The sequence below is a fragment of the Phoca vitulina genome, unplaced genomic scaffold (genome assembly GCF_004348235.1).
Source record: "Phoca vitulina isolate PV1807 unplaced genomic scaffold, GSC_HSeal_1.0 scaffold8, whole genome shotgun sequence".
Lineage (NCBI taxonomy): Eukaryota > Metazoa > Chordata > Mammalia > Carnivora > Phocidae > Phoca > Phoca vitulina.
In genome coordinates this window covers 8686095-8710904 of record NW_022589711.1, presented here as the reverse complement: position 1 = coordinate 8710904, position 24810 = coordinate 8686095, and the positions used below count along the sequence as shown (strand labels likewise).

The window sequence follows — 24810 nt, the reverse complement described above, 5'->3', positions numbered from 1 at the left end:
AGACCAATTAAAAAGCAAAGGAGGAGTGCCTGGAATGCTGGGTCTCCTCTGAAGTTTCTGAGCTGAAAACAACCAGATCCTTATTGCGGCTCAATGCTCTCACCTAGGGAGTAAATGTTTAACTTAGATGAAAAACACTCTCACCTTATGGTCACATATTCATCATACCCTTAGCCTGCATGCACGTCACTAACACTGCTTGCTTCACTTTGGAATTATTTTTTTCTTTCTCTACTAACCAGTACCAACTTAGGGACACTGCTTCACATAATTGCTATTTACTCAATCTAAGAAAGAACACCGCTTGCTTCAATCATGCATTGCCCCATATGTCTATGTCTTGATTATTAAAGCCTAACATTCCTTTCTATTTTTCCGCTCTTACTTGATGTATTGATAAGACCCGCAATTAAAGGGGAGACTGAGTTTGGCTCGGGACCTTTCATCACTAGAGTGTCTGGTCCCCTTGCCCTCTCCTTTCTCCTATTTAGGTGTCTGGAGTAATCTTTTCATTTGCCACCTCAGGGTTTGCTGGCCAAACCCAGCACTGTCCCTAAAATAAGTAAATAAATCTTTTTTTAAAATGTAAAATTTAAACTTAGAAGGCAACACTCAAAATCTTATCAAACAGATAGCATCCAAATGGCCATTAAGCACTTGAAAGGATGCTCCACATCACTAATTAGGGAAATAAAAATCAAAAGTACAATGGATGCTACCTCGCACCCATTTGGATGGCTACTATGCAAGACACAATAAATAACAAGTGTTGGCAAGGATGTGGAGAAATGGGAACCCCGGTGCACTATTGGTGGAATATAAAATGGTACAGCCATAGTGGAAAACAGTTAACAGTATGGTGGTTCTTCAAAAATTAAAAATATAAAATTAACATATGATCCAGCAATTCCACTTCTGGGTATATACCCAAATGCATTGAAAGTCAGGTCTCAAAGAATTAAAGTAGCATTATTCACAATAGCTAAAACCTGGAAGCAATCCAAATGTCCATAAATGGATGAATGGATAAGAAAAAATGTTGTATACACATACAATTCAGCTATATGAAAGAAGAGAATTCTGACATATGCTAAACTTGAGGACATCATGCTAAGTGATATGTCAGTCACAAAAGGCCAGTACTGTGTGATTCCACTAATACGAGGTAGATGGAGCAGTCAAAATCATAGAGACAGAAAGTAGAATGGTGGCTTCTTAAAAATATTAAATATTTTTAAGTGTACAGATTGTGTCATTAAATACATTCATAATTTCATACATACATTCAAGGTAGTACATTTTATGTTATGTGTATTTTAACACAATAGAAAACTGGGAAAAAATATCATCAGGATTAATTTACAGATGTGTTAGAGTATGGGCACTATGCTAAGGTTCATATTTACGAATTAAGAATTAAATGTTGTGAGTAAAATAGGACATACCCAGTTCTATTTGTGTTCCAATCATCATTAAAATGTTTTCAAATCTTTCTAGACTGCTTTTGACAAAATATTCCATAAAGACACTTATCTTTGCACCAACTATACAAAGGCAAAAATGAATAGTACATTATGTAAATACATGACCAACTTAAAATGGTCCATAGACAGAATTTGGTATACATGAAAATTCTCCATTTTGTATGCTTCCATGACAAAAGAAAACCAAAAACCAAACTAATCAAACAAAAAACAACTCTTATCATAATAAGATTGATTTGTTGTCTTTGTAAAACAAGGGGAAAAAAAGATGAATGTTCAAGTTTCCCTTTTACCCCACCCTCCAAACTTTTAGATCTGTTCCATTTTGAAAAGCAGACCAAAAGTAACTGGGTCGTATTAGACCATGAGATGAAAAGTAGACTAGGGATAAGGACAAGCAATTAGAATGAGTAAAATAGAAGTCATACATGGTGTTTTGATTAGCATTTTCCCTCCCTCCCACCCTTCCTTCCTTCCTTCCTTCCTTCCTTCCTCCCTTCCTTCCTTCCTCTTTCTTTCAGTCTTTCTTTTTGGGCAGAGAAAAAAAAAATTTCCACAGCAAATTGAAAGCTGTTTGAGGTAGATTTCATTTCAAAGAAATGTTGAATTTTCTTGAATTTAAAAACAAGAGGGATGGAAGGAGAAGTCGTTGGACAATTTTGCCCAAGTCATGATTTTTATAATCACAGTGTAATAACTTTGTGCTTACCAGAGATAAATTTGAAAGAAGTGTGAATCTTTACCAGGAAGGAGTCCCTGCTAGTATCTAAAGTTAAGAACTTTCAGGGAAGGGGCGCCTGGGTGGCTCAGTTGGTTAAGCAACTGCCTTCGGCTCAGGTCATGATCCTGGAGTCCCAGGATCGAGTCCCACATCGGGCTCCCAGCTCGGCAGGAAGCCTGCTTCTCCCTTTCCCACTCCCCCTGCTTGTGTTCCCTCTCTCGCTGTCTCTCTCTCTGTCAAATAAATAAATAAAATCTTTAAAAAAAAAAAAGAACTTTCAGGGAACAACATATAGAAGTTTTTACCTAAAACTAACTGGATAGTGCTAAGGTATCTAAAAAGTTCTACAGATACCATAAACTTAAGTGTTTTAGAATTGCATTAAATATTTTGAATTTCTTGCAATATTTATAAAGGATATGAGGTAAAGAGGTTTTGCAAGTTTATATCATACAGAAAGTACCTCTACTATTATCTGACAGGATTAATCCTAATCTCATGCCTGTTAGAACTGAAGTGGAAAGGAAATAGAGCAATGTGGTAAATTGATATTTTGAGGTAAGGAAGCTTTCAGAGTGCCTATCTCTAGTAGGCCACATTTTCCTACTCCAAATGGAAACTTTAATGTTGCCAGCCAAGCCTCATTCCCTTTCCTGAAAAACTATTTCTCAAATATGAATGTAGATTAATCCTCTTTAATAAGCATTAAGTCAGCCCAGATAATCAGAGTATAAAAATTCCATCAAATCTTTTAGCTGTCTTTGGATAGTTTTGTCAAATAATTTATATTTCACCAATGGTTTTTAAAGCCTATGGAAGAAGTGGTTAGTACTTCATAATTTGCTCACTCATTAAATTGTTTATATTTACCGAGTTTCATAGAATCTGTTATTCTCAGAGGTAATACTCATATACTATCACTCACCCCTTTATAAGTGAAAATATATATACTGTCATTATAAAGTTGACAAATGAAATTGGGAATAGAAAAGTGAACAACGTAAGTTTGAAAAGAGTTATGTAACCTCTGTGAGGATTAGAAAATGGATATACATGAACATGTATATTATATATATAATATAACTACATAGTATCCTCATGAGAGCTCCATAATTTTTACCCAAACTTAGGTTGTTCATTTATTTATTCACAAACACTGTTATACATATGATCAAACATTTACTCTAGATTCAAAAATTACCTAATATTCTCTGTATTTTCTGCCCAAATCTTTTTATAATTCATTTGATGTTACAACTCAGGTGGTGAATTATTCTAGCAGTCAGGAACCTCACGTGTGGTGACAAGTAGACTGTTAGTGCTCAATGGAGAATAAGGTAAATAACATTTGATGCTCAATGAAAGTATAAAATGATTTCACACAGAATATGAGATATAAGGACGTTGTCACAGCTGCCCTTCTTTGCACCATGTGCAAAGATGTGGCATAGGATTGTGTGTGAAGAATTTAAATAAAGGATAAATAGGAAAAAAAAATTGAATAAGAAGTTAGTGTGTAAACATTGTCGTGGGGAAATCTCCACTATCTGCTGTGTAAAGAAGCAAAATAGGTTCAAGCCAAATTCTCCTCTCAAATCTTTTTTAAAAGATTTTATTTATTTACTTGAGAGAGAGCAAGCCAGAGAGAGAGCATGAGCAGGGGAGAGGGGCAGAGGGAGAGAGAGAAGCAGACTCCCCACTGAGAAGGAAGCCCAATGTGGGGTTCTGTCTCAGGATCCTGGGATCATGACCTGAGCCAAAGGCAGGCGCTTAACCGACTAAGCCACCCAGGTGCCCCCCAGATCATTTAAATATACGTTCGCATTTGATTCTTGATAGTTGTTTTTATAATGTAAGGTGTCATTCCACTAGTGTCTTATGATAAATATGTTAAATCCTCTGATATATAAGAAAAATATCAATACTGAGTAGCACACATTTTTTTTCCTCCTTCTAGACATTTCAAATATAATTTTCCACATGACAGAGAACCAAAGATTAGCTATAATAAAAGTCAGTAAGTTTTTGCCTGCACAGTGTGAGTGGAAGGCATCTTGCAGAGAGTTAGAATCTCTAACCTGAAAGATATTTACATATCTTCCCACTAGTTAAAATCTTCCCTATTCTACCTTTTACCTTGTAAAATTATGTCAGACAGACTTCTTTTTTCTTTTTCTTTTCCTTTTTTTTAAATGGCAGTTCTTAACCTCTATTGGTTAAGAAGAGACTTGGAATGAAGTAGGAAAAAGGGAGAGCTGAAATCAAATTTTACCTGCATTACAATTCTACTTAGAGTCAGTCAAGCTTTATTAAAATGCATGTATATATGTAAATTGCATCAGATATATATGTATATCTTAATATATGTAAATTGCATCAGCTGTTTAAGTATAATCTAAGATCAGAATTGGAGTTTGAAATAAATGAAGTATCTTATGTTATAAAATTAATCTAAATACTTACCTCAAAGTAGATTTTTTTGTTTATTTAGGAAAAAAAAGTACCAATGCTCTCATGAATTAATAGTTTTGACACCACATAGACATTATCATGCAGTGAAAAAGTGAAAATATTAGTCTTTTCACTTTGTGAGTAAAATCACTTCTCCATGCTTGTAAAATTTATAAAATTCCCACAGAATTTTTTATGAAAACCAAAATATATACAAATAGAGTATATTCTCTATAATTTTTATAACACAGTTCAAAGAAAGAAAAAAATAGCCCTGTATGAAATTTTTGTGCTCTTAAATGGATCATTAGCTCATGCATGAAATATCAGAAATTTAAACCTATGATATATACTCCACTAATCATTCCTATTTAAAAATCCCCCCCTTTTAAAGTTGTATAAGCACAAGAACATGAAAATTTTAACAGGTGGAGGATAGGATATATATGTAGGGAAATGTGTAAAAAATTTCACCAAGGCAGATATGCAATGCTAGGTACTATGGTTTGGATTTTCATTTGCTTCTCACCTAGAAGACAACAGCAGCTGCTAGAAGGCAAATTATTAGTCGAAGGTGAATCCATTCTGAGAGTCAGCCATCTATCAATTAAGTATAAAGGTTTTGAAAGGCTGCTCTCTGGCTTGGCCTTATTCCAAAATATTTGAAGGGCATAGCACCTTCTGAGTTAGCAGTTCCTCTACAAGCAGATGGATATCAATCACAATGAGAAATGATAATAGGAAATGTACTATTCTTGTCAAGCTCAAAGACCAACAGATATTTTCAAATTAAATGCATAGGCTTTGCAAAGAACTGCCATTTAAAAAAAAAGGAAAAGAAAAAGAAAAAAGAAGTCTGTCTGACATAATTTTACAAAGAGCATAAACCTACTAGTTATGAGAACTATGTTATTTATAGGAGTGAGAGAATGAATGTGGAGGATAAAAATGCAACACCTCAAATATGGATATCTTAGAATTTTGCATTGAAACTAGAGCAGTCAATCTTATATTATTTTCACTACAATCAAGCGAAGGGATGAACACAAACTAGCCCATGAATTAAATCAGTTCTTCCCTATGATTTACATGATTCATATGTATGTCATAGAGATGAACTGTAACATGGCGACTGATTAAACGGATGGGTTGATGACAATGTCTACAAGGAATGAAGGTAGAGGACTGGACTGCAGAACAAGAAGGTACATTAAAGTATGAATGTTCAAGACACTGACACTAGTTATTGCCTAGCATCCCTTACTGGAAAGAATCCCTCAGGGATGTGGTGATACAGTAGTCAGATGACAAAGCACAAGGAAGAAGCCATCAGCAACCAATGAGACATGAGAAAGGCAGAATGATTGCAAGTCACAAAGCATGGAATCCCCTTTTCAATGGATGCACTGTCCTGCTTTCTCCAGTCATGGAAATTTACTCTAATAGTAAATAATAACCTTCATTTTCATAAGATATGGACATGAGCCACAATGCTATAATAGAAAGATCACATGTGAATGCTGTCAGATAACAAGCAAGACAACCAAATGGGTGCTATCCCTTTTATTTTACACTATTTAGACATCATCAGCGACTAAGAAGCCTGCAAGCCAGAGCAGCTTATAAGCTTAATAAACTATGAAGCTTCTGTCAAAATCAGTTATTAAGACATTTATAAACATTTAAACTTAAAGTTAAAACTAGAAATAGAAGATTGAATAAAATGTGTCAAAAAATTCTGAAGTGTTTGTAGGATGATGTTAAATTAAAATTGTTCCCTTGTACATTTTAGAAAGTGTGAAATATTGTGAGACAACATATTTTTATGATTGTTGTTGTTAGATGAAACACTTAAAATGAATTGCAATTAAAATTGGTATTGAACATAGCTTCAATATTGAGTTCATTCTTTAAATCACTGACTTGATAATTCCACTCCCTCTCTGCCTTGGAAATGTTTTGAAGGCCACAATTTTTGACATCCTTGAAATTCTGTTTCAGATTCTAAGAAGAAAACATTTTTGCAAATAGCTAGAACATCTAGGATCTCCTTTTTTCTTCTTCTGCTTCTTTTTCTTTTCCTTTTTCTCCTTTCTAAAATGCTGATTGGTCACCTTGAAATAGATAGACTAGACTAGTAAATCAATTCATGCTTCATCAGTCTTATTAATTCTGATGAGATTTTTTTCCTTGTTTTTATTTGCCATCTGGGACATTTCCTATTGTAATCTGCATCTTGAAATACTAGAAGCTATATTTCAAATATTTTCTTCCTGAGCGTGTTAGTAATGATCTTGCCTAAATCCACTTCGCAGATAATGGCTTCATGGCATGCAGTCTGTGTGTGTGTGTGTGTGTGTGTGTGTGTGTGTGTGCGTTTTGAAGAACTAATTGAGAAAAAATGGTTACACATTTATCCGTGTGCACTCTTGTTAGGCTTCACTGGAGGTACAAGCAAAAACTTGCCTTACGGTCATAATGTGATACGGTGAGAAGAAATGCATTAAAGCATATTTATAATTGCATTTTACAGAGCAGGTGTTTACAACAAGCCAAAACATCCATTCATTCGTTCGTTCATTCACTCACTAATTATTCAGTCCCATTCCCTCTCTTTCATCCCATCATGTTCCTAAAGACAGGAGATTTTCTTAGCTAGAAATAGTCTCTTACCAGCATAGTTACTGAGTCCCTTTCTCTTCTTTCTTCGCCAATACAACCAGATGCTAAAACCCATCAAAATTACCCAGCAGGCACCACCAATACCAGCTATAAAGGCTGGTTGCTTCACAACATCAGTGATTTGCTCAGTTATACTGTTATTGTTTTCAGTAATGACAACTTCATTACGTCCCCCTGTGGAAGAAATAATAGTTTTAGTCAACATTATAATGAAAGTAAACACAGGAATTCATACATAGTGTACCAAATTAGAAAATTCTTATGAAGGCAGGTAATATTTGTGCTCTGATTCCATCACAATTATTGATAAGCATATTTTATAAGTTTCAGAAGAAGCATATTTTATAAGTTCTCATATTTTATGAGTCTAAACTGTGATTAAGAACATGGCTTCCTTATGTTTTGGTTTACTATGAATAGATTCAGAACTGCGTCTTGATTTACTGCCTTATAAATAAGTACTAAAATAAGTGCTAGGGCACAAAATAACAGCAACTTCTCTTTAGTTAGGTTAATTATGCTTTAATATAGTCTTGTTAAAATAAAAAAAAACAACTACAACATTCGCAAAATTTGCAAATTGTATTTCCTCTATAGCACTGACTAAATTCAAATGTTCATGGTTTAAAAATATGTAATTTAATATTGTCCTTAATAGACTAACAAGGAGCTTATTTTGATCAAACACCCTTTAATTTTTTGGAATGTATTAAAACTACTATATAAAACAATGACAATTATGTACTTCATAGACATTAGTATCTATAATTAAAATATATATATGTCACAAAAAGGTAAAACTCATATATTCCCTTAAAACTGAACTAATTTGAAAATCTGCTTGAAAGTTGAATTAAAAAGACAACTTTAATACTAAGTCTAAGGTTTATGTTACTAAAATACACATTTAAATCTGGACTAATATTATTCTAGAAATAGTCATGGTTTTGGTAGTTTAGACTTTTCAGAGATAATTAAGAAAATCTTAATCCACATTTTAAAATAGGTTAAAACTTATAGAATCATAGTATCACTGAAAAGCAAAGATTTAGGTGTCTATTTAAAAGATTAAGATATTTACACACTGGGAATTAAGTGATTTGTAATGTCAATATCATATCCTACTAATTACTAATCAAAGACTTTAAAAATAAATTGAAATCAAAATATAAGTGGCAAATTTCAGCATATCACATCACATGTATGATGTTCATTGTTTTAGTTATCGTGGCATTACAATATATTAGAAAGAACATGGTCTTTGAAGTTTCATGTTTGGTTATCATCTCTGCCACTTACCAACTTAAATAAACAATAACCTTATGTAGGGCACTTAATCTTTTCAAGTACCTGTTTCTGTTAGTTGGCAACAGTACTATTTCAAATATTTGGGAGTATTATTTAAGATGATGTATGTAAAGAGGCTGATAAGAACACAGTAGTTTATGACACAAAATTATGACCCAGGTATGGGTAAGGGTTACTTTAAGAGCCACTCAGGGAACTTCAGGGATGTAAGTTGTAAACTGTCTAGATGTGAGAGTCTCAAGAACCACAGATGACTTGTTTGCCAGTTTCTCCTTTCTTCCAGGTCAAAAAATTAGCCAACATATCCCAGACTCACTTGTAGTTGAACTGCAGCAAAGTGACTGAGTTATTGGATAATACTGCATAGGCATGTTATGCATACTACCTCTAGACCTGACCCATATACTACCGGGACAATACTTGACATTCTTCTCTCTTTCCTAATGTTAAATAGAAAGAAGGGATCTTTGGAGGATTCTGACCCCTGTAAGAGATGGCAGAGCTATTGATTGGAAGGATCGAAGTTCCCTACATAACTCTGTGGAGTAGAAACCCCAACTTCCATTCTGCTAAACCATAATAGACTGGGCTATGAATAAGAAAAAAAAAAAAAAACACTTTTATTTTGTCTAGCCAATCGGTATATAGGCTTTTTGTTATAGCTGTTAGCATTTTTCTTATACGTACTTATATTCCATTTCTGAAATGTCTGTTGTGTTAAATTCCAGATGTAAAACCCAGATTCACTTATGTAATAAACCTGCTTAATTTTCCCAATCTATCTGTCCTTAGTTATTATATATATAAACATAAATAAAAAATATTTTTAAAATGAACTCATTTTCAATATGAGAAACATACACATAGCTGCTGATTTTTATAGCTATTAAGAATTACTAAAAAGAAAACAAACACATTATAGAACAAGGAGAAAAGAAAATTTGTCCTTCATTTGTGTAAAAGGTTCATAAAATATGATATTTTATATAGTTTAATATTTATGTTACCAAGGGTGTATTACTGTTTCTTATGCTGCTGGTATATTTGAAACAATGTTGTCAGTTGGGCTAATTAGAGCATAGACAAGGGATGTGTGTGACCTGTAATGCTCCATTGTTCTTGCAGACAAAAAATATAATGAAATGTAATGTCTTCCTCCCATTGGAGAGTAATGAAGAACAAAACTAATTTGTTGGACTAAAAATTAATTAGACACATCAGATTCGATTGTACCTATTACTGTGAAAGTTTGCAGCTGTTCCACATATTATTACCAACTATATAAGGTAAGCACTAAATGGCCAAATGATTAAAGAAACAATAGCTATATTATTAAGCAAGATTACTGAAAATTATAAATCAAAGTAAATTTATTATATGGCATACTCTTTGATGCTTATTTATGTAAATGTATGTGGTTGCGTTTCTCTGTGTGTAAGTGCAACAGTATAGAAGAACTATGGACACTTTGATGTAAAGTCATCTTACCAGTGGAAAATACAGACAAAAGAACAATAATGCTTGTAAACCTGTGTATGGCTATTTATTATATTTATATAATATTTTAATTAATATTCCCTTATTGGAACTTTCTGGAATGAAAATGAAACTGAAAAGGAATAGATGAACAGTACATAGTCTGGCATAAGACAAATCTAAAATTATCAGCCATGAATTACATCAAATGCCAATACATGATTTAATTAAAGCAAAGGGGAAATGAGGTAGAGCTTGAGTCAGTTCAAGTGCTGTTTCTAGTACTGAGCAGACAATAGAGAAAGCACAAATTGAAACAGAAAAAGGAGATTAGCCATCACTAAATCACTTTTCAACTAAGGAATAACAGTTGTGTGGATAAGGTTATCAGACAAGATGTTAAGGTAGATGTGCAGGAGTAATTAAAGAAACAATTAAAGGCTTCCTTAGTACAACAGTAGATATTAAAAAGAAATAAATCCCTTGAGTATAAATAGCCTTTTCTGTGTTGAATTGTGCTTGTGTGTGTGTGTGTGTGTGTGTGCACGTGTGTGAGCATGCATTTATTCCAAGTGGTACAATTCTATTTGATCACATCTTGAATATTGCACATTCTAAGTACACAAATCAGAGATAGAAATATCATTTATTAGATTATTTTTTTATTTCATAGAAAATTTGGAAACAGTTGTATGATATACTAAAAAAATAAAAGGTAGTAATTATACAGTTGAAGACACTTAGTCTTTTTAAAATAATAGAAACTTAAGCAAAACTTTCTATTTGATTTAAAATACTCTAAGTTAGTTTTCCTTTTTTAAAATTACTATACAGTTGTTAAGTTCTTAATTGACATGACATGAGCTTGGTTAAATGGTATTCTTGTAATGTTTTACTTGCCTCCAAGTACAATAAATCCCCCAAATATTGTGAACAATACACATAGTCACTACAAAAAAAGAAAAAAAAAAAACTTCTCCTTACTTGAGAATTATACTTCTTAATAAAAATAATAGAAAATACAGAAAAGAAAAATATAGATACTTGACAATCTGGGTTAGAAATATTCCATTTCATATATGTTATAGACAGTAAAAGAAAATTATAAAAACCCACAAAGCTTTATTTACTTATCTAGGAGTTCTCACAGAAAACAATGCCCTTTAAATATGTTTCATAAACATTTTTAAGGGAAAAATTAATGGTTTACTTCTAAATAGCATAATGTGTGTGTGTGTGTGTGTGTGTGTGTGTGTGTGTGTGTGTATCAGTTAAATCCTTTTGGGTGTACCTGTATTTCTCTCTTATTACAATTTATTTTAGAAAATCTCAGAAGGGCAAGATTGTAGGTTCCCCTCAGGTTAAAAAATTAATTCCGTCTGTATGACTAATTAAGAAAGGGAAGGCAATTTAAAGAAAAGTTAATACTATAACTTTTTCTCTTTAATGCTTTTAATATATAAAAGAACAAAAACTTGGAGAATATAAAAAAATCAACAGTATGACTGAATGTTAAATATCTTCATATACAATAAATATTTTGTAATAAGAAACAATTTCCCAGAAATTGGCAGTGTGCTCTGTGCACATCATTTCCAAAAACAAACAGAAATTAATGGGACTGGCACATTCTATTGTATCAAAGTCTGGGTAAGTATTCTTTTTTTTTTTTTTTTTAAATTTTTTATTGTTATGTTAATCCCCATACATTACATCATTAGTTTTAGATATATTGTTCCATGATTCATTGTTTGTGCATAACACCCAGTGCTCCATGCAGAACGTGCCCTCCTCAATACCCATCACCAGGCTAACCCATCCTCCCAACCCCCTCCCCTCTAGAACCCTCAGTTTGTTTTTCAGAGTCCATCGTCTCTCATGGTTCTTCTGGGTAAGTATTCTTAAAATATGCAAACTCTAGGAAGAATATTTAAAAATATATTAAAGATACTAATAAGCAAATAAGAGCAGGAAGAACTGAAGGTATTTGTCCCTTGAAAGAAGGGAAATGCACTAGGGGAAATCTGCACTTATGAGGCTTTCTTTTCCCCTTAAAGATTTCAAACCATACAGTGCTAGGCAGCTAGAACCCAAACTGAAAACCTCAATTGTATTGCTATGAGGTGTCAGAGGATACAGTTCTGAGATGACAGAGTGACTGAAAATTTTCACTTGGAAGCCATGTGAAAGAGCCATGTGAAAGCGATGTTTCCAACTCTTTGTATGAATTCCCCCTCAATCATAAGATGAACTCTTAACTGTGCATGCAGAATGAAGATTCCAAGAATCTGGTGAATATCAAAAGCCAGAAGGCTGAAAATGCTCAACAGACTTTTCAGCTGATGTTCACTGTAGAGAAAATTGTGTTTAAACCTTGAATTTCATCAAGTTGGGAAACCAGATCAACATAGTAGGCTTTTCACTGAAGCCTCTTAAGGGCCATGACTTAGAAGTAAAGGTCAAACTGAGATTTTGCTCTGAGAAAAAGGTCAAAACATAAACAGTCCCATATTAACAAAGGTAAAATCCAAGTCCCCACAAAATCAAGATGATCAACTCCCTTTAGAATAAAACCCAACGTTCTTTAGAAGATCACAAAATTTTATGGTATGCATCTGCAATGTATAGTATACAGTAAAAAACTACTAAGCAAGCAAAAACAAGCAAAATAACAACAGCAAAAAAAGAAAGAAGAAAAAAAAAAAAGGAAGAGACAACCAAAGGTCAAGAGAAAAAGTAATCAATAGAAATAGACCATGAGATGACACAGATGTTGAAATTAGGAGAAAAGGACTTTAAAGTAGCTATTACAATAAATGAAACATGTAAAAGAAAACAAATGGAAATTCTAGAACAGAAAAGTATTATATAGAATTAATAATTCACTGGATACTTCCATTTCTGCCCATAAAGAAATAACAGGTATGGGACATGTAATCCTACCATAAATAAGTAGAAAAGTAGGCAAAATACGTAAAACCAAAGGGCAGGATTGTGAGAAAGGGAAAATAAACAAGGGAGATCTTACTATTTTCATAGCTTTCGATCTGAAGACAATACTAAAATGTGGTGCAGTGAAGGGGAACCCAAACGTGGCTAAACAAAATTCCTGAGCTAAAGAGATAGAGGAACTCAGGGAGACTGAGGAGATTGAATTTATAGAACAGAATATCTGACAAAAAATGAGTAACATTTTGAGTAACATAAAATTTTTTTCTTAGTTTTTAATTTACTTAAAAGATAAAGATAACTAATGGTTTAAACAAAGCAAATAATAATAATACTTTAGTTTGTATATTGGTGTTTACTACATGTATAAGAGTAAAACTATAACAATAGCAAAAATATTGAGAGGAATGAAAATGGAATTATATTTTTTAAGGTCTTGATAGGCAAATCCTAGACTAACCATTATTTAAAAAAAAAAGTTATACCTAAGAATCCAATAGTGGATATAAAATAGAATACAGGACATTACTTAATTCATCCAAAAGAAATTAGGAAAATAGGAACAAATTCAGATAGAAAATAAATAGCAAGATGGTAATTCTAAGTCCAAATGCATCACTAATTACATTGAAGTTATTGGTCTAAACATTCCAATTAAAAGGCAAAGATCGTCATATTGAATTTAAAACAGACTTAACATGCAATATAAATAATAGAAATGTACAATTTCTCTGTAAAAGGATGGAAACAACACAAACCATGAAAACACTTATAATATAATGTAACTATACTAATATTAGACAAAGTACATTTCAGGACAAAGAATCTTACTAGGTAATAAAGTGGGGATTCCATAATGATAAAGGTAAGTTCCTTAATAAGATATAACAATCCTAAGCTGTATTCTTAAAATAAGTAGCAAAATATATGAAACAAAAACTTATAGATGGAAAGAATACCAAAATCTTTAATTATAATAAATTTCCAGACTCCTTTCTTACTAATTGACTGAATAAACAGGCAGAAAATCAGTAAAGACCTGAACGATTCTACCAACTAATTTGACATGACATTTATAGAACATTCCACTCCAGAACAGAAAAATGTACATACTTTTCGAATGCACAAGGAACATTTCCTAAGACCAAATGTTGAGCCATAAAATAATTCTCCATATTTGAAAGACTAAATTCATACAATGTACATTTTCTAACCACAGTGGAATTAAATTATAAATCAGAAAGAAAAAGCTATTGTGAAATCCCAAAATATTTAGAAATGTAATAATACACTGCCAAACAACCTCTACAAAGAAAAAGAAATCCTTAGGTGAAGTGAAAAGTATTTTTAACATTGTGATAAATGGAAACATAACACCTCAAAATGTGTAAGATTCAGCTGAAGATGTGTTTAGTAAGAAATGTATAACTTTACATTTCTGTATTAGAAAGGTCCAAATCATTGATATAAATTTCTATCTTAAGAAGCAACAAAAAGAAGAAAAATAGCAGAAATTAATTAATTAGAAAACAAATAAACAAAACTAGCAAAGCCAAAAGTTTATAATTTGAAAAGATTAAAAACATTGATAAATCCTTATCAAGACTACTTGAAATTGAAGGGGTGGGGGGGCAAAAAAAGGGGAGAAGAAAGAGAAAGAGAGAGGGAACACAAATTCTCATCATAAGAATAAAAGAGATGAGGGGCGCCTGGGTGGTTCTGTTGGTTAAGTGTCTGCCTTCGGCTCAGGTCATGATCTCAGGGTCCTAGGATCAAGCCCCGCATCGGGCTCCCTGTTCAGCAGGGGTCTGTTTCTCCCTCTCACTCTGCCCCTCCTCCCTGCTTGTGTTCTTGCTCTCAAATAAATAAATAAATAAAATCTTAAAAAAAGAATAAAAGAGATGACATTACTACACATCCTGAAACATTACAATTAAAGGGGATTATAAATAAGGAGATAATGCAAATATGCAAATAAGCATACAACAATAAATTCAACAACTTAGATCAGAACAATTCATTGATGGCAAAACCAAAAATCCATTTAACACAACCAACACAGGAATAATAACAATTCTAAATAAATGCAAATTCATAAATATAAACAGAATCCACAAAGAACACTATAAGCACAGATATTATAACTGATTCTAGAAAGAATTTAAGTAAGAAATAATAAAAGGCCCACAAAAACTCTTAGACTATAGCAGAGAATGGGGTATTTCCCAACCCCTTTTACAAGGTTAGCCGTCTTGACTCTAAAACCTGACAATGACATTAGAAGAAAACTATTGATCAATATCCCACATGAAAATTGATGCAAAATTCTTTACCAGATGTTAGCAAGTTAGATCCAGTAATATCTGTAGAAAACATAGTATCTTTTGATCAAGTGCAATTTATCCCAGGAATGTAAGGTTTATTCACCTTTGAAATGATTCAGTAGATTTTAACATAGTAACACAAATAAGAAGAAAGGAGACAGAATATTGTTCGAATACACCCTAAAAAAATACGTCACAAGTATTAAAATAAATAAATGAGGGGAGTAAGGTCATAAGATGAAAAGGTAATATATAAAAGTAAGTTTATATATAATATAGAAAAGTAGAAAAGGAAATTTTATAGTTATAAAAATCAAATAGGGAAAAGTTTAATAAAACATGTACTGATACACTTAGGAAAATAAATAAGCCTCAACTCTCAAAACACATGCAATTACTTTAAGATGAATTATAGCCATAAGCATAAGAGCTAAAATTATAAAGCTGCTAGAAGAAAATCTAAGAAAATATCTTCACTATCTACAGATAGGACACAATTTCTTAGAAAGCACTAAACATGAAAAATTTAAAAATTTGCTAATCAAAAGACATTATTAATAAAAGAAATAGGGAATCCATAGACCAGGAGAAAATATTTGCAATAAAAAATATATGACAAAGATTTTGTATCCAGAATGTATCAGTTCTCCTATCCAGTAACAAGAGACAAACAACACAGTTTTAAAAAGGCAAAGACTTGGAAATTGTACAAAAGAAAATATGTGAATGGCCAATAAAACACATGTAATGTTGTTCAACATCATTAGTCATCAAAGAAAACAATAGTGAGGTACTCTTTCATACTCATTGGAATGACTAAAATTATGGACTGGCAACATCAAATGTTGACAATGGGGTAGAAAAACTGCAAGTCATATTCTTTGCTAGTGAAAGTATAAAATTATACAATAATATAAAACAGTGTTTACAGTTTCTTATAAACTATATCAATCCTATACCCCAAAATTCCACATCTAGGTATTTCTCCAAAGGAAATAAAAACATATGTCCTCAAAAAGACTTACACAGGAATGTTCAAATTCCCTCAAGAGAAAAGCAGAGAAACAAAATAAGATATATTCACCCAAGTGACTATTGCTCAGAAACAAAACATAAGAATTGCATGATACATACATGGGTAAATCTCAAAAACACTGTTTAGTGAAAGAAGCCAGACACAAAATATTATATTCTGTGTAATTCCATTTACATATATTTCAAGAACAGGCAAACAAAATCAATGCTAATAGGGAACAATTTTCTGTAATGATGATAGTAGATTTAATAGGGATTTCTTCTTCAGGATAATATATTTGGATTACAAAGTTTCTTTTGGCCTGTTTCTGATTAAATTTTGACATTTTTTTCTCGCTTAGAGGATTTGAAACATAAAGCACTTTCTTCAGTAACTGCCTCATTTCCTATTATATTTCAATGACATCAAAATTGCTAATGAAATTATTGATTAAAAATCATTTTCAAACCAACTTTCAGCATTTAAACACTTAGTGATTATAATTTAAAGAATTTTCTGGGAAACTTAAAAGCACAAGAAATTGCTAATTATTTTTATAAGAAACCCGAGTCAGTCAACCTATTTGCCTATATGATGAGTGCACCCTATCACTCATTGCTGCATATCCACTGTTAGGATACAGATTAAAAATATCATCTACCTTGTTACCAGTTGGCTAACTCTGAAGCCCAGGCCACAGAGATGTACCCACCAACGATTATACTCACCAATGATTATTGGTTGCGGCTCACTTTTTACTCCAACCCCTGCACTCGTGCTAGCTGCAACCTCTACCCGGTATTGAATACCTGGGAACAATCCACCAATTATCACAGATCGAATGGCTGCATCCACAGTTTTGTTGATATGGAAACGTGTTTCATTCCCCAGGCACCAGATCTATAGAAATGTAAATGAATAACAAAAGAATATAAAATTATCCTTTCTGTTAAATTGATGACATATTTTTTCAGTAGTGACCAATCTATTCTCTTGGCTTATAGAAGTATTTGTAAATGACATTTTCTAAAGCCTAATTTTTGCGGTTTATTTATCTATGTGTATGTGTGTGTGTGTATGTGTACGTATTAAAGGAAGACTATTAAGGGAAGCTAAAACTATGCCATGTTCCTTTATATCTTACAATCAACACTGAATGCTTACAACGCAGTGATTCCCTTAACACTTCTGGAAAGTGGTCCTTGGTTGCAAACAGTATTTGGGTATGGATTAAAACACATAAACTTCTCTGCTTAATTTATTTATCAAGGTTTATTATGCATATAATCTATTAAAATATGGTGATTATTAGTTGTAATATCCAAGTGATATTGGTGCACATCTAAGTAATTTATATTTTATTTAAGAAAATATTAACTTACCCAGAAGTAGTTAACAAGATTAATTGACCTAAGTTATAAGTATTGACTGAGAAGAAATTAAAGCCAATATTTACACTGACAGTAATAAATCTCAATATTGATCAAAACATATGTACATATACACAGACACATGCATGAGAACAAACTGGTGGAAAGTCTTTAAAGACTGATGTGAAAGAACCCAGGCTTTTACTGCAAGTAAGAATCACATTTTAAGGCATACTTTGTCCTGAGATATGGAGATTTGTTACTGTCAAATGCATTATAAAAAGAATCCTACTGTGTACACATATTTGTATTCATAGTCTACAGTATTTTATAATCTACATGGAGATATGTAAGTGGGAACACACATGGTTTGTTTCTGAAACAGGTAAATTCCTGAAACATTTTATTTAAAGTAATTCCTGTGAATTGTATATTTCTTTTATTTACACAATGATATCTATGTTACTAATGTAGGAATATTTAGGCCTAACCAAAATATATACTTTGTTAGCAAAATAAGGCACTCTCATATGAGTGAGAAGGCTTACAACTTATGACAAAAATTACCATGTTATAATCAAAATCGGTATTTCAGTATATGGAAGTTTAGGAAATTTAGTTCCAAATGATACAAAAGTAAAATCCTAACCTCATTAAAACACACACACACACCAGAATAGATCGTTCTTTGCTATTAAAACAACGTGCCCTAATCCTTGTAAAATTTATACATATACATATATAATATTTATGTGTAATTATGATACTGTAAAACACTTATTCTTATATTTCTTACAAATGTTTCTTTATAAAGTGATAGGAATAATTTTAGAGTAAGTGCTTGTACACATGGTTTCAGTAAGTTAATCATTCATTAATTTAAGAAAATTCTATTTTGAATTTTGTTTTTTCTTAGAAATAACATAATTCAATCTGCAATGTTTTCAGTGCAATATTCAGCTTCATTTTACATACCAACTCTAAACTTTCAGGATGAGATGGGGCATTTAGCTTCTATTCTAATAGATCTATCTAGCATGTTAATTGTTAGAATTCCATATACATTTATTAATAGCAAAATCATGGTTTTGAATTTTTATAAGGTTTAATGAGGCGTTTTACTATCATATGTGGTCTAATCACATCACAGCTAATCAAAATCTTATTTCTCAAAGTTAGACATCTTCTGTCTCTTAAACATCAAACGATGGCAGGAAAACAATGGATCTATAGCTTCTAAACAGCAACAAAATGATCATTTGAAAAATGAGATAATAAACTATTTTTGTAAGTTTTTTCATAATTTGGTTTTATAATGGCTCCCCTTTTTCAAGTGAAATATTTTACAAAACCTCAATAAGTTGACCAAAGCAGGACTTAAGAGTGAGAGTTGGTGCTGCCCACCCTCCTATCCCCACCCCTACTCTCTAAACCTTGGAAGCATCTTTTTATGAGACCACAGTTTAAAAACATCCCTGCTAAGGCCCATTACACAGAAATTTAATAACAATGATACAGGATGTTTCTGGAATGAAGGCTTCACTACCTACTCTGTACCCAATCTCTCTAAATCTCTGAGATTCTGGAATCACACTCTACAAAAACCCCAACAAAACAAAACAAAAACAAAACCACTCCACTGTTCGGGTTTACTTGTCCAAGTGAGTTTTTGTTATCTGTGTCTTGGAGTTAGGTTCCAATCCCCTATGTATTTGTTTCTTTACTTGTAACACAAAGATAGAAAAATTACTCTACACTCAGACTCAAGAAGAGGGCTTCTGGAGATGAGCTTCATGCATGTGACACTGAGACTTCTCTGGGAAGCTTTTCTGTGAGCCTTGCTTCTTCACCCAGGCCCTACCTTGTATTCTTGGATGATTCCATTCTGATGATCCGGAGGAGGAGGATCCCAGGAAACACTAATACTTGTGCTATTGTGGCTTCCAACTGTTAACACAGTGACAGATTGTGGAGGGGCACTTGGGGCTACAGAGGAAGCAATCAGGATAAACACAAACTGTAAGTCTTGATGTGCATTAATACTGCTTATAGAATATGAATATAAAGACAAGAAGCAAGAGGTCTGGTTTCCAGTAGTTCCGAATTTGCATGTATTGTTCAACAGTGACAGTTTTTTTTTTAAATGTCCTTTAAATATAATGGATAGATTTAAAGCAAACACAACAGCTGTGCTAATATGTGCTCGATAATAAATTTAACAGCTAACATTCTAATGAGTGCTTTCTGTATGTCTAGCACTGAGTTAAGCGTCATATTTAATGATGACACTAACCTCAAGAAGTAAAAACAACTCTTATCTCAGTTTTACAGAAAAGGAAACAGAATACAGCTGTAAGAGAGTTATCTAAGTCAAATATCAAGACAGAATCTGAACCCAGGTATGTCTGGCTCTAGAACTTTGATCCATTTGACTCCAATAGGCAGGCTCTCTTTCTGAAAAAAAAAAACACTCCTATCAAAAGTATTCTGAGAGAATGTATTCCAAACTTTCATCAACCATTACCTCTGAGTGGTATCATTACTTATCTTTTTGCTTTGTTTTGTGTTTAATAAATAAAACCAGAAACACAGCAATAAATTTCACCAACACAAGGAAAAAATCTTTTTCTTTCATATTGGGAAAAATAATTGACTTATACATTGACTCATAATTTAAGATTTAAAACTAATTTTATATTGATGGGGAAGAAACTCTGAAGTTATAAATGAAAATAGTTCATGTTGGGTCGAGTGTGAAATGGATAGATTTTAATTTCCTACAGTTCCCATCCTTTATGGTTTCTCCTATAACTAATTATAATCACACTGAGAAAAGATGAGTGAGAAAAAACTTCTGATTTTAGACTGTGGCATCTGCTCTCCAGTCTCTCTGAGAGCTGAAAAATACCAATTTTACAGGAAAATTTATCAATTTTCCTTAAATCTTTGAGTAAGAAAAACAAAATGAAATAACAGTTGAAACACAATTCAAAGAATTTTGTGGTGCTAAAGGATTTTTATGTAAAAGGATCAATGCTTTCATAACTCTATAGAGTTTAGCCCTTGGAACATATGTACAATTGAATGGTAAAAGATATGTTAAAAGCCTATCAATTAAGTCTCGCATGTTTCATAAATTTGTCACTGAGGTATGCCCACACGTGCACTGAGATATAGGATAGATACAGACACGTTAGCACAATATTGTTCTGTATTATTCCTCTATCTGATAATATTGCTACAAAATATGACACAAAGACATAAATCTAACCACCTGTTCACCAGTTTTGTAGTTATTAAGTAGATTACATTGAAAAATAACATTTGAAATCAGGTTTCCCATTTGCCTTGCTGCTGGCTTGGAGAGAATACCATGCCTGCTTCCTGACAGGTCAATTATTCCAGTGTTCAGCTTCTACCAATGTGAAGGAACCCGAACCACTGCTCATCATTCCCACACACAGCCCAGCTGAGCTCCATTTGTTACCTTCAGAAGGCCACATACACTGTAAAGGAACGCATACCAAATGGTGAGAGATGTCTAATCCAGAGGAAAAGTTTAACTGCAATGAAATTCATTTTTGGAAGTGTGCTTCAAATGTAGCATTCTATATTAAATTCACCCACTCCACTCATTAGTACGACAGATTTTCAACATAATGTAGAATTTAATGGTGGATGAAGATATTATTATTAATTTTTAGTAATTTTTTTCTTTACATATCCTAAAAGTTGATTAATGTCTTTAAAGATATGTACTTCTGTTCATGTCAGTGTATCACTACATAAACCAGTGTGGACAGAACATTCTCACTGTGATGCTGATTATAAGATATGTGCAACTTAAAAGCTCTTTTGTCAAACACAGACATCTATGGTACATAGGTAACTTATACACATTTTCTTAAGATTGCTCTCATGTTGATTTATGAAATATGGCTTTTTGCCAGGAGCTGTGTAAATAAAATTAGTCGAAAAGCAGAAAATGGGGGTGGGGGTTTATTACATCTGGCATCTGACTTTTTGTACTTTGATAATACCATTTATTATAAGCCTCTAGTTTAGTGAAGGAGACACTAGTACAGGGACTGGTTCAAATCTACATTAATTTCATGTCCATCACTAGTTAACTTTAAAGTATCTGTGTGCAAGAAAGTTTCCAAATGGGGGAGGGGGAGAAAATGTCACTAGTAAGAATCCTATTGCAAAGGTGCAAGTGGCCTTCTGATTAGAAATTATGAGTCAGACTGGCAGAGCCCACGGGGAAGGAGGCTTATAAAAGAAAATGTTACGTTTTACTACATCGAAAACAGGAAAGTGACAATGAACAGCCTGCATTCTTGAGTTTCCAGTAACCTGTCCTTATTTAATGAAGCCAAATGAACTCAATCCATGTTAAGAAAAAAAATATGGGAAAATATTGTAATCAAATTCCAGTGTACTGGTAAAATTTGGAACAAACGTTTACTTAAGAAAAAGATCCCATTACTCGAATATCATTTTTATTAAAAGTTCTCAGACTCTATGAGATTCTCGGAATAAAAAGAGAAAATGCCACTTCCTGAATTCACTTTTTATACTCTCTCTTGCTATTCCTCTAAGGTAGATGATAAACTAGAACTTCAACAGAAATTGTCTTGGGACACCTGGGTGGCTCAGTAGGTTAAGCGGCTGCCTGCAGCTTGGATCATGATCCCAGGGTCCTGGGATCGAGTCCTGCATTGGGCTCTTTGCTCAGCGGGGAGCCTGCTTCTCCCTCTGCCTGCCACTTCCCCTGGTTGTGCTCACTCTCTCTTCTCTCTCTGATTAAAAAGAAAAATAAAATTAAAAAAAGAAAAATAAATTGCCTTCATTATGGTTTAAGTTGGCTTTTGTTAGAAATCTGAATACTGACCTTCTTCAGTAGTACGAACTATTTTAGATTCACTGTCCATTCCTTGGAACTCATTAAAATATGGTCGAACTTTAATTTCATAAGTCACCCCCTTTTTCAGGTTGACTAAGACAGCACTTCGCTCAGTTGGGACTTTGGCATCTAAATTCTGCCATGTTGATGTAGCCTGCAGGCCTGAAGTCTGACGATACATCACTCGGTAGCCTTGAATAAACTGGGGTTGGCGATCAACCTGAAAAACACAGCAAAAAGACTTTTGAAACCAAATGGAAATATTTTAGACATGACAATGAAACCACCCATCCTCATTTCTCTTGTCCCTATTTCAGTCTTCGTCATTATCATCTGTGTGATGCCATTGCTTTGTAATTCATCTCCCTGCTTCTAATTTCCAATTCCATTTCTGAGTTCACATTATGATTTCCAAAATGAAGAGTGGGACAACTCTCTATCCTGCTTAAAATACTCCATAGTATCTAAGATGCTTACTTAATTCAAATTCCTTGAAATAGCACAAAGGCCTGACAGGCCTAGACCTGCCAATTTGTCTAGCTTCATTTCTCATCATCCTTCTCCTATATTCAACAGTTCCTATTTTTATGGTTGGATATGTAATGTGCTATTGCTCAGGAATTTCCATTCTTATCTTTTGTCCATTCATTAATACCTTCACTCACTCCAATCATTTTTTGAGTTCCTACTAATCAAGTTACCGGTCAAGTTACATTCATAACTAATATCCATAAACAAATGTTATGAATGACATGGACAAGGAGCTAAGGAAGACTGGAGGGGAGAAGAAGTTGACAGAATCAGGAAGGGGAGAAAGCATTTCCCTGAAAAAGAACAAGTGCTGAGATCTGCAAGGAAAGTAGGGTTATTTATTCCAGAGGAAGAAGTGTAGAAAACAGCCCATATAAAATTCATATGCCTGGAGGAAGTGTATGGGAAGATGAGGAGTTGTGAAGTTAGAGCACCTATCTTAAAGGCATTTGAAAAGCTTATACCCACCAGCAAATATTAAAAAAAAGACTTATTAATTTATCAGTTTCTGGCTCCTTCCAGAGTCCCACTACTGGCACAATTTCACGACTTTCTTGATCCTTTCATTCACTTAAAGGTACAGAAGATAAGCAGCTGCTTTTAATGAAAATCAGATTTTGAATCTGAACACTCATATCAGATAAAAATGTGAAAATGCTGTTTGTTCATTCATAATAATTACATGAAAAGTGAATATATAAAAAATGCAAGCTAAAAATAAAACATGTCCTTACACATTTATTGAACAGTCTCTATTGGAGTTTTACCATTGTTTCATTTTCAGGGAGAAAAGGATTTTTAACTTTAAAAAATTTTTAAATGTCTTGCCCTTTTCCTAGAATTGCTTGATTTAAACAGTAACTATCACAGAAACTTCAATTAATTTTCCATATATTGTAGCTTAGTAGCCATATTCTAAGAAGCCTTTAACTTGACAAATTTCACTTTCAAATACAGTGTAAAATTTAATGGAGAAGAGATGGAAAAACCTCATTTCAGGAAGGTTGGGGAGAGAAGAAATAGAGGAGATGATGAAAATGGTTATTTCAACTTTTTAAAAATTCCTTATCCAACTGTTAACACACTATGAATAAAAGGTATTATCTCATGTATTGACTTCTTTTTTAAGATTGATTTATTTATTTTAGAGAGAGAGAGAGAGAGCGAGCACTCATACATGACTGGGGGCAGGGCCAGAGGAAGAAGAAGAAAGAAACCCCAAGGAGACTCTGCGGTGAGCACAGAGCCCCACTCGGGGCTTGATCCCACGACCCTGAGATCAAGATCGGAGCTGAAATCAAGAGCCGGACGCTCATCTGACTGAGCCACCCAGGCACCCCAGTCCCACATATTAACCTCTAACATTTATTCTTTAGTTGCAGCATTTTAAAATTATTTTTGAGTGGGAGCAGGAAACTTAAAAAACCCAGAACCTCAATCAAAAGACAGTGGAACAAAGGGACATTTTTCTATATTTAGAATGTCCAAGCTAGAGGTCCATGAAGCCGGTGGGCCTGAGCATATGTGTTTCTATGTATAGCTCATTCCAGCTTCGCAGATGAGTCTTAACAACTAAGAATTCCTTCATCCACC

General features: G+C 33.2%; 1 protein-coding gene across 18 annotated transcripts in view; it reads right to left on the bottom strand.

Moving 5' to 3' along the window:
* ROBO2 (roundabout guidance receptor 2) overlaps positions 1-24810 on the bottom strand; it is a 1625768-nt gene that overhangs the window by 58452 nt on the left and 1542506 nt on the right. For all 18 annotated transcript variants that reach the window (XM_032407350.1, XM_032407349.1, XM_032407345.1 and 15 more), the window contains 4 exons: positions 22675-22906; positions 19642-19766; positions 17139-17310; positions 7330-7512 (listed from right to left, as the gene is read on the bottom strand). In XM_032407350.1, coding sequence (XP_032263241.1) covers positions 7330-7512; positions 17139-17310; positions 19642-19766; positions 22675-22906 — 712 coding nt within the window. The remainder of the gene's footprint in view (positions 1-7329; positions 7513-17138; positions 17311-19641; positions 19767-22674; positions 22907-24810) is intronic.